This window comes from Plasmodium chabaudi (assembly GCF_900002335.3).
Source record: "Plasmodium chabaudi chabaudi strain AS genome assembly, chromosome: 14".
NCBI classification, from domain to species: Eukaryota; Apicomplexa; class Aconoidasida; order Haemosporida; family Plasmodiidae; genus Plasmodium; species Plasmodium chabaudi.
The window spans coordinates 1,582,696-1,595,060 of NC_030114.2; the positions used below are offsets into that span (position 1 = coordinate 1,582,696).

The window sequence follows — 12,365 nt, forward strand, 5'->3', positions numbered from 1 at the left end:
GTATTATATGTATAAAAATGTATTTAAAAAATATAATTATTAGGTGATAGCAATAAATTTTTATGTGTTTAAATTGAATTTTTTAGGGTATATATGAGAAATATTTTCTGCTAAGCACACACCATTTTTTTATAGATATAATACTCTTCTTTTGAATGTTATGTGTTATTTAATTTGTATATGCATTTATTTCTATCAACAAATTTATATATTTTTATTTCAAATGAGACAACTTAAAAAATAAATTGACAAATGAATAATACTCCTCACCTTTTTTGAGTCTATTCAGTTATTAGCATTTGTAATATTTTTTTCAAATTTATATTTCATTAAAAAGATGAGATGCTCCAAATTTAGATACAATAATATGACAAATGGTGTTACAGTATCTCCATAAATAAACATTAAAAAAATCACACATTTATATTTTCCAGTTACATTAGTTTAGATACTCCATAAATCACATTTTTGCACACACAAGCAATTATGAAATATTGAAATTTTCTGAATTTTTTATATAAATATAATATTTACTAATATTTTTGGTTAGTATTTTTTCTTTTTGTTTTTTTTAAACATAATAAAAAATATTTACTTGTGGATTTATTAGCCGCCATCCCATTTTCAATGTACTTAAAATTTTTTTACCACTTTAAAAAAATAGCGCACAACTAAAGGCACTTTTTATTAAAATACGAAAATATAATTATGTAAAAAAAAAAATAATAAATAATATTTGAAAATTCTGTACCTGGTAGCGTAAAAAAAATATAAATACACAAAAATAAGCATAGATATAATTAAATATTTTAAAAGAAAAAATGCATTAAGAAACGGAAAAATTATATTTTCACAAATCTTTTTTTGTATGTGTCGAATGATTTAAATTCCCAAAAAAGGGACTTTCGAATGTGTATAAATGTATGTGTTACATATATGTGTCCTTATACCCACATAATAAACAGATATACTTTATATACACACAAATAAAGGTACATAGTAAAGTACACAGTTGCATATAATGATATATATGCTTTCACAGACAAATGTGAATTTGTATACATATATGCAGTAAAATTGCAATTGAATTTATTCGTTGAAATATGTTTTCGGGATGAATATGAATACATTTATTTATCAAAATTGTCGGAACTAAATAGAGGGTAAATAACAAAATCATATTTTTTGAAAAATTAATATGTTTGAGAATAAGACGAAAAAAAGGAGTGTGCAAAATAAGCATAAATATATAGATGGGGGCAAATTATCAGAAGAGAAAAACAAGATTGATGAAAAGGGTTTTAACATAGAAAAATATATTAAAATCGATGATGCTTCTAAAAAAGAGATAATAATGTCCTCTAGGACATCTAAACTGATTGATAACAAACAGGTCAAAGAAATAAAGGACAACGATTATAATAAATTAAAAATAAACTCACATAATGAATACAATGCAACGAAACAAAAAATGAAAAATAGTAATGGTGATATAACATCTAGTTCCCAAAATTCGAAGATAAATGTTGTTTCGAATAATATTTTTAAAGATAATAAAAAAGGAATGAATCATAAAAAAAAAAGAAGTATATATATTAATCAGATAACACTATTTAAAATACACAATTATATATATAAAACTTTTGTATTCCTATTATGCTTATTTATAGTTATATTAGTTCTTTATGCATCTATTGATATATCACAAAACTATGGTCCAGTTATTATTTTGTATATTCTCATGTTAGAGCTTGGAAGTATGCTAATTTCATATATTTTACTTCAATTCCCTTTTTTTTATCTTATACTTAAAAATCTGTTTACTAGAACTAGCAATATAAATAAATATTCTCATCAGTATAGTCCACTCTATTATGAAAGCCCATCAGATAGTGACGGTAAAGATTCGATCGATATAAAAAGGAGCGAAACCAAAAAAAGACGAAGGACATTTGGATTTTTTAATTTAAACAATAATAACCATAAGAAATATAGCGTGAAAAAGAGTATATTGGCAAAAAAATCGAAAGTATTTAACAAAGAAGAGAATGGCGATTTAAATCATGTTTTAAATACAAACTTCTCAAATACAAAGAGTAAAAGTGCAGATGAAGCTGAAAACTACATAATTGAAGATCCAAATGTGCAACATACTGATAAAAAGGTGAAAAATAAAAGTAAGAAAGGGAAAAAAACTATCAAAATTCGAAGCCCTAAAAGAGAAAATATATATTTAGATGATTGCAATATGTGGATAAGAAATAGTATTAAAAAATCAAGGGCTAAAGGAAATTTTAATTTAACTAGATCATTAAGTTTTAATATAAAATTAAGTGAAAGTAATAAGGTAATATTAAATGATTCACAAAATATAGACAATTTAAGAGCATTTTTAAATCATAGATCTAGTAAATATGAGAAAAAAAAAAATCAAATGAAATCCCTAAAATTATTTACACATAATAAATACGCCCCATTAACATTTTCCACACCTTATAAATATAGTGTCCCATCCGATATTTTTAAAATTAATACGGAAGAATCAAAATTTTCAAGCACAGAAATATCCGAATCAAGTGATGATGTAAATGACTTATTACATAAAAATAACGGTAGATCATATAGCGAAGAAAACGATCCATCTCATAAAAGAAAAACAGATAAAGAATTTTATACGGATAAAAGTGCAATACTGTTTAGTAACAAAAACACCAAAAGATATGTACGTAAAAAGACTTTTATTTATGATGACCTTGATAATTTAAATATATATAAAAGTAAAAAACACGATCGAAAGAATAAAAAAAAAAAGAGTATACTTTGTAAAATAAAAGGTTTTAAAAAAATAAAAAATGCATTATCCTTTTTTATTAATTATAATATGAAATCCTCAAAAACAACAAATAATATGTTACTATTCCTTAGAGGTCTAACATTATATATTAAGCATCAGTTTATACAACATTTATCTTATGAACCTGTATGGATAATTGCAATTTTAATAAGAATTATTTTATGGTGTATAGTATGGTTATGGGCTGCTGGTTATATGACAAGACCCCCAAAAAATTATAAAATTAACGCATGGAATATGAAAAGTATACCACCATTATATGGATATATTGAATGCACCTTTCAATGGTGTGGTGTGTTGGATTATTTATTTGGTTTATACTTTTCAAATAATAAATTAAAATATATTTTTTCGTTTTTTTCTTTAATTGATTTTATAACAACACCAGTTTCTTCTTTAATTATGAATTTCTTGTGCCAAACTGATTATCACCAAACATATTGGTTTTTAATATTAGGGCCTTTACGATTTTTAAGATTAGTTAGAGCAGAAAGTACAATGAGTTCGTGTTTTTTTTGGTTGAGTGATGTCAAAATAATTATTATTGGAATAGTTATTTTATCACTAGCTATATTATTTACCTTTTCAGGAATTATGTATATATTAGAAGCCCCAGATATTGAAAGACAATTTATATCACCATTAGATTTTGTATATTTTGGAGTCATTACTATGTCAACAGTTGGTTATGGTGATTATACACCAGTCACACCAGCGGGCAAATGTTTAACTATGTTTATAATTGTAACATGTTTTACATTTGTTGGGGCTCAACTTAAAAGATTAAAAGAAGCCATGTTTAGCCCTAAAACAATTATGGGAATAATACCCAAACCTGAAGATGATTATATTTTAATTTTAGGTCCTGTTAGTCCTACACAATTATTATATATATGTAAAGGCATAAATAATAGTTTTCCAAATTCAGTTGAATGTATATTTTTATTTACCCCATTACCTGTTATTATTTATCGATATATTTATGGAAGTATTGTTAAAAATACTAATATAAAAATATGTATAAATGGAGGTAATGAATGTTTTATTTGTCCAAGCATTATATATGATGCTGTAGTTAATGCAAGAGCATTATATATATTAAATAATGTCGATTCAGAAAAATATACATTGTTGAACCAGCAAATATTTTTAGCTAGTAACAGTTTTAATTTCAACAATAATGATAAAAATCAACGAATACGACCAGAAGATATTTTACACAATAATATTATAAATAAATTTACAGGAGAAAAAACAAAGACATGGAAATTTACAGATATGTACTCAGAATATAAAAATCAAATTAATAAAAATAATATGCTAAATTTAGAAATGAATATTAATGTTAATGATTCACATATGATTAGAGAAAAAGATGATCAAGAATGTATATTACGATTTATTGGAACTTATAATATTTGTAATGCTCTTATTCCTATAACTGTTCAACTATCAAATAATACTTATGAAGAATTAATAAAATCAATGAATGTGTATAACTATATAAGTATAGAAGAACTAAAATATGCATTACTAGCTAAAAGCATTAATTGTAAAGGATTATTTTTTTTAATTATTAATTTTTTTTATAAACCCAAAGCGGTAAAAAGTTTAAAAAAATATATTATCGATTTAAGACTATTAATGTATAATAATATTTTAAAAAAAAAAAACCGTAAAAAATTTAATAGCACTAATGTTAAAATAAAAAGTCTTAATGAACTATCTTCTTCCCATTCTGAAAATGAAGGTAGTGACACAATTAATATGCTCAATTATAAAGCGAAGTCACGTGCAAATTATAAAATGCTAAAAGAAACTGAAAACAGATTCATGAAAAATCAAAATTATAATATGAATCCTATTTATTGTGCAAATGATGAGAATATGCATAATAAGCAAAGTAATATTATCAATGATGATGATGTATATCAATTGAATGAATACGAAAACGATGACAGCTTTCTTTACAATAACTATAGTAATACACATGGGATCAATAATCATATCCAACAATACAAGGGTAATTCTAATAATTCTTACAACAATAAAGATAGTGATAATTATAATGAAGGAAGTTTGTCATTCTCAAAAACTGTGGGTAGTATGAATTCATCACAAGATGTATCCTCTAAAAATTATTATAATATATTAGAAAAAATAAGTTTAAATATGTATTATTATTTAGAAGGATTAAAATATAATATTTATAGATTTCATTTTCCTGAATGTATGAGAGGGTTTTTATTTCAAACTGCATCAGAATATTTATATCAAAAACATGGTGCTTTTCTTATTGGTATTATAACAATTAATAAAGAAATATTTTTAAATCCTATTGATTATATTATTGGGGAAGAAAATAAATATTATTACACTTCTGCTTTTTCGGGCATTATACTAACTACTAGCTTAGACAATTTGATAAAACTCTCTTCTATAAAATCGATTTCTAAAAAGGTTTCAGAATATAATCAAAGAAGAATAGACGAAAGAAGAAAACGATATTCAAAAAATAGTGCCAGTACTGATGGGGAAAATGGATATAATCAAGATTGGGAATCGAATGAAAAAACAAATAAAAATTATGAAAATATAGAAAAAAACACAAATTTTGATAAATGCAAAAACAGTATAATATCAAAACAAAGTACATCAAGTATTCATAGAGAAAGTAATAAAATAAATAAGTTGGATAAATCCATTGAACAAAATACTAGCATACATAATATTAATGATAAAGATAGCATTGATAATAATGAAGATCAAAATTGTAAAACTAATAAAAATAATTCCAATTATAAAATGGAAATAATGTCAAAAAAAAATAAATTACTATTATATAATTTTGTCCTAGGAATATATGAAGTAGATAATTATGTTTCAGCATATAGAGATATTTTTTCTGATAAGAGAAAGCCATTGTTACTAATTTGTGGGTGGCCAGATAATATCCATATGCTTCTTAAGCATTTAAAAATTAATATATACAAAACAAAGGAAGACGAAAGGGAAAATAAGACAGTACAAAACAGAAACAATAAATATAACAATTGTAGATCGGATGATGATCGAATGAAATATAACATAATAATTTTGTCAATACATGTTCCTAAATTTAATTATGAAAATGATCTTTTAGATTTTTCAAATAATGCTGCATTTATTAGAGGGTCCTCTATGGATAGTACAAATTTAATAAAAGCTGGTATATTTTATGCCAAAAGAATAATAATTTTAAATTCTAATCATAGTTTGTTTGTAGACAAAGATGCATATAGAATTGATAATGAAGTTATTATTATTAAAAATATTATATACCAATTATATAATAATATATTTAAAAATAAAAAAATTTATTTTGAAATGATAAAAAAAATATTCAAAAAAGAATACAAAGATAAGCATATTAACGAGAAAATAATTTTTGACACAAACATCGAAAATAATCATAAACATGATGAATTTCAAAATGGCAGATACACATCAAATAGTGATTCTGAACTTAAAATTGTGAATAAAAAACAAAGTAAAATAAATTATAATATTTTTAATGTTAATAAAAACCCTTATATAATTTGCTTAATTAAAAATTCAGAAAGTTTAGAATATATAGACGGAAGTATAAATTTGTCCTATGAAAATTATAATGATAATGAAAAAATGAATAAGATTTGGGAAAATTGTGGAGAATATATTTATACCTTTGAATTAGTATCTGCAAATATTTTTGTTGATGAAATGTTACATAACTTAGTTTCATTTTCTTTACCAATAAGTAAATATGCAATTGAATATTCAGTAATATATTCATTAATAGGAATTAATATAAATGAATATTCAAAAAATGTTAATATGTTTTATAAAAATTTAAAACTAAGTACAGGTCATGTGCTTATAATACCAATACCTTCCTATTTTTACAAAAAGCCATTCTATAGATGCTTTTTTTATTTACTTCATAAGAAAAAATATTTATGCATTGGAATTCTTCGATATATGAATATTTCACCATTGCGTAATATTTCAAGAAAATTATTTATTATTTCATGTCCATCCCGAACTATGAAACTTGAACATTATGATCAGGTTAGAGATGATAGTAAAATATAATCTATACTCCGAAAAGAGACAAATGCCACCACTTTTGTGTATTCATTTGTGTTCCCTATTCATACTTCATCTTTGCTTCCTATCATATATATATATTTTTCCCCTCCCTTTTTTAGGCATATGTAATTGCTTATGACACTGTGTAGCTTATTCGTTTTTCCCACGTATTATAAAAAGGAAATCGGTAAGATACAAGCGTTAGGAAATAAGTTATTCACACATACGGCTCTTTAAAAATTGAAGAACATAAAAACTTATAACATATTCAAAATTAGAGCACACAAAAAGTATAAATCCATGTGTACGATAAAACGGGAAATGTGTAAAGGTTTTTTTTGACATATAACAAGCATGATTGAAAATGATTCTCTAAAAATGTGAGATACTTAAACAGATACACCAAATGTGTACATACGTACGAATGTAGCAAATATGGACTTAGAATAAATATGTTTAAATTTTCTTTAATCAATCAACAATAATAAAAACAAACATGTGTTTACAGAATATTTAAAATACTTTGTTCATATATTTTGTATTGTATTTTTTCACTTTTATTTTGCTCTATTTTCATGTGATAAATGTTATTTATTTAGCACATTCGTCGACCTATTTTGAATATTTTTATTTTATTATTGTTTTATTATTATTTTTTTAAGTTAATCTTTCTACTTTTAAATTGTGAAAAAAAATAAAAATATTTTAATGCATTATTGTTTTGTATTTCTTTAATATTTATATTTATTTTATGCTTTATGTATTCCCTTTTTTTCTTTTGTTTTGTCATAACAATAGATAATTCATTTCACCTTCCTTTTTGAAGTTTAGAATTTGATTACTATTAATATTATATATAATTTCACTAATACGGCCAATTAAAAAGAAAGTTAAAAATTATTGTCTGAATTGGCTTGGAATTTTATTTCTAAAAGCAAAAAATTATAAAAAAAAAATTAAATAATTAAAAATACAGAAGTTTATATACACACTTTACGAAGATATGAATACACAAAATAATGGTGTAACTTTGTTAGTAGTATAAAACTAGGGGAAATGATAAAAGCAAAAAAATAAAAAAATTAAAAAACATGGCAAAGATGATCGATTTACGTAAGCCCCTTTTCAAAAGGATGCTTGCTTTTTACAAGAACATCAACAAAAATCCACAAATTTTTTACACAAATTTAATTTTTTACAATTTTGACAATGATCTGATTTTTCGTTTAATCAAAATATATAGGAAAGTATTAAAAAAATATGAAAAAAAAAAAAAATACTTGTATAATATTAATGGAAATATAGAAAATGGTAGCAAATATAAGGATGATCACTTTGTAATTTTTAGTTATGTAATGTTTTCGTATTTGAATTTTCTTCTCTCTGAATTGGATCAAAATCATTCAGACATTTTTGAACTTTGTCATGACTTCAATACAAAAAATGTTTTAATAAATATAAAAAAGGAAAGGGAAAAAATAAAAAAAACGTCTCTTAATATAAAAAAATTACTATGGAATAATTATTCTGGTACAAAACTTGGTGCTATTATTACTAATGACAGTAAAAATGAAATCAACTGTAATGTGCATTTTATGGGAAAGGATACAAAAAAATATATTTCACCAAATGATAATATAAATAGCAGTGCTATGATAAAACAAAATTGTATGCAAACTGATAATTATTATCATAAAATAGACAAACCAAATAACAACAACTATATTTGTCAACCTATGCATATCAATCAAACTGTAGATTCCACCAATTATCACTGTCCTCAAAATATGGATTTAAAAGAAAAGGAAATTATTAGCAGTTTGAAAAGCTTATATACAAATATGTACTATTGGACATATCTTAATCGGTTGAATATAAAATGTAAAAGATTAAATAATATATATGAAGAAAATGTACTATATATAGATATTTATAAAAATATATATAATTTATATAAGCATATGAATAATATGTATAGTAATCATATTAATATGATGATAAAAAAAAAAGAACAACTATCTATTACTCATAATAATGAAATGGAAAATATTATTAATGAAAATAAAAAAAATGAAAATTCCCAACAAGCAATTAATGATATGGTTTATAAACATATAGCAGAAAAAAAAGCTCTAAATAGACATATAGAACATGAACTAAATATTATGAAGCGCATTAATCTTAAAGAATATAAAAGAAATATTTTATATATTTTTTACATTATTGAAAATAAGAATAGCACATTATCATTACCCCCCTTACCTATTGAAAAGGGGAAAAATGATAGTGAGAAAAATAATAATATTCGCAAGAAACAGAATGATATATATCCTATACAACGATCTTCAAAATATTTTGCACATATACTTAATTATTTTAATTTATTTTATTTATATAAATTAATTAAGACAAAAATAAATGTGCATAGTTATTTCCATTTATATATTAAAAATAATTTATCTGACAAAGTAATGGATATTTCAATCATTTTTAGTTTGGGAGAAATTCATCATTTGTTTGAATATAATCACAAAAAGGGTAGTAATACTGTTACTATTAGAAATAATAATAAATTTAAAATAAAATTTTATAAATTATTAAAAAATATGCATAACAAAAATTATGTTCATTCCTATGAAAAATATATAAAAACATTTACACACTTATCAAATAAACCCATAAGTGAATACAAAAAAGGAAAGAAAAAGCTTAGTGTAAAAAATATTAGCAAAGATAAATCAGTTGAAAGCACTTTAATAAATAATAATAATATAGAGGAGGACAGGGAAACAGATTCTAATTTCAAAATTACTTATCCCCGTTCGAAATATTTTGATGAAAATGGATACTTTAATTTTGCACAAAAAAATGTACAAGACGATGAGATACAGAAATTGGGAAAAGAAGCATCAACTATTTTAGAACAAGGGATTGAGAAAAACTTTGAAAATGAAAAATATAGACAAAAAAACATTTTCAACAAAAATTATTGTAGTACTTATAAAATTTTAACAGAGAATTCAATGCGATTTTTAAAAGTAAACCCTTCGAATACTATAAATAAGAATATGAATACCGATAAATTAACAATAAAAGATAAAAAATTAAATGCTTTAATTTTATATATATATGAAGATATAAATAATCATTCGGAAGAAATTACTTATAAAAACCTATTTAATATTAATTTAGCAAAACCAGATTTTGTATTCCCAAATATGAAAGAACAGTTGAATTTGTTGAACCATTTTAGTAAGCCTAGATCACAGAATGTTCATACAAAAAACAAAAAAAATAATAATATAGAAAAAGAATCTCAAATAAATGAAAAAAACAACCAAATTAATTACTTAACAAAAGATAAAACGATTTGTACTTCCTATGGAAACATTATTATTACAAGACATAAAAACCTTAGATTAGCAATGCATACATCTGAAAAAAATAATGAAAAGAAAATAAAGATAAAAAAAAAATCACACACTAGTTTTAGTAATATTCGAAAGAGAACACATAACCTGTTTGACTCAGAAAATAGCGCGATAAAAAGTGGCAGCTCGAATTTTATTAATAGTAACGAAATTAGCAGTAACAGCGTTGACAGTAGCTGTATTACTAGCAATGGTGCTACTAGCAATGATATAAGTAGTAATAGTGTGAATAGTAACGATAATAGAACGAATGAAATAAACAGAATAAATATTGTAGATAGTTCAATTGTATTCCCTATACATGAAATACTTAAAAAAAGCAAATATTATTCAATAAGTAAAAAAAATCAACATAAAAATAATTCAAATATAAAATATAAGCATGAATATTATAAAAACGGTTTTTTAAATATGACCCACAACCCCAAAAAAAGTATTTACATAGATATCATATTTCATGTAGTAATACCAAAAAATATGAATAGAAAAAGTTTTAAAATAATTTTATATTCTTTATTTAAAATAATAGATATATGTAATACGTATAGTATTTCATCTATAAATTGTTCATTCCCCTATATTCAAAATATTGTTCATAAGAATAAAAGGCCTATTATTTATTCATTTATATATTCACTTATTTTCACATTGTTACATTATATGAAAGATTCATATAATAATAGTAATAATGTAAAAATACTTCATTTCATTTTTCCAAATTTAAAATATTATGAAAAAAAAAATCACACACAAAATATTAGTAATTATATAAGCGCAAAAAGAAATAGTGATCTTTTTTCATATCATAAGAATTCAAAAATATTAATAAATACAATGGAAAATACAGACGAAAAAAGCAATACCAATATAGAAAACGAACATACTGATACTAATCCATCAACTCAAAGAAAGTCTAATATTAAAATATTTATTAATAAAATTATACACACATTAAGAGAAAAGTACACTGTGATTGAAAGTGTGTAATGGTAGTAATCCTATAGCAAACACTTATATACCTTGAAATAGAAAAGCATGTATACTTATGAATAAAAATAAGTATGCCACCATTTGATTATTCCTTTTTTAGAGTTACGTGATTATTATTTATTTTATGTTTTTCGTTAATTTGTAAAAAATTGTTGATTTAATTATTCATCTTAAACACTTAATTGAGACTATATGTGATTTTTTTATTAGATTATACATATGCACATATATTGTATTTTTTAGTTGTTGTTTTTTTAAATTAAATATTCATATTTTATTCAAAAAATTGTAATTACATTTGAACATTTTTTAATATTAATTAAATGTTGTAACACATTTTCCCCCTAAAATGATAAAAAATATATAATTAATAATTATTCTGTTATGACATAATATGAAAAGGTTGCTTAAAGTAATAACTACTGGCATGAATGCTGTAAAAACAAATTGAAATAAAGATGAAGACTATAATAAATATTATAATTCATGTTGTATCCACAATTGAATAATGATACAGTACATTAAATAGGAGTATAATTGTTTATATTATCTACATGTTTATTAGAAATATAATCGTTAAAATATTTTTTATTCATATTATAAATTCACTTATTAGTTTATTTACCCGTTATAGAACGGTTGTAATATTTTGCTTTTCTTAGATCTGTCTACTTTTTAATAACTATGTATAAGCATTTTGTTTTTCGTAATTTATAAAAAAAATTTAAATATCAAGGCATATCATATACAAAAGAAAACATTTTATTTTGTCATAGCTATGTTAATTACCCCTTTTACATCGTTCTTATGAATATTGAATTATTGAAAAATATAGATCAATATCTTTATCGAGTTTTATACTTGTACATGTATACCTATATATTATTTGTTCACATAAATTGTGTGTAATTTTTGAGAAACCCTTAAGACAATATGCGATTAACTTCGAAAAAAACGAATAATATATCTACCCCCTCCTT

General features: G+C 22.9%; 2 protein-coding genes across 2 annotated transcripts; both read left to right on the forward strand.

Annotated features, from left to right (window-relative positions):
* Nucleotides 1-1,198: 1,198 nt before the first annotated feature.
* PCHAS_1444000 (potassium channel K1, putative) lies at nucleotides 1,199-7,113 on the forward strand (the record flags this gene model as incomplete). Its single annotated transcript, XM_016799743.1, has 2 exons — nucleotides 1,199-6,943; nucleotides 7,084-7,113. The coding sequence occupies 2 exons, from the start codon at nucleotides 1,199-1,201 to the stop codon at nucleotides 7,111-7,113; spliced, it is 5,775 nt and encodes a 1,924-aa protein (XP_016654993.1).
* Nucleotides 7,114-8,064: 951 nt separating this feature from the next.
* PCHAS_1444100 (conserved Plasmodium protein, unknown function) lies at nucleotides 8,065-11,382 on the forward strand (the record flags this gene model as incomplete). The annotated part of the gene is made up of 1 exon (XM_734964.2): nucleotides 8,065-11,382. One exon carries the CDS (start codon nucleotides 8,065-8,067, stop codon nucleotides 11,380-11,382), a length of 3,318 nt encoding a protein of 1,105 aa, XP_740057.2.
* Nucleotides 11,383-12,365: the final 983 nt, after the last annotated feature.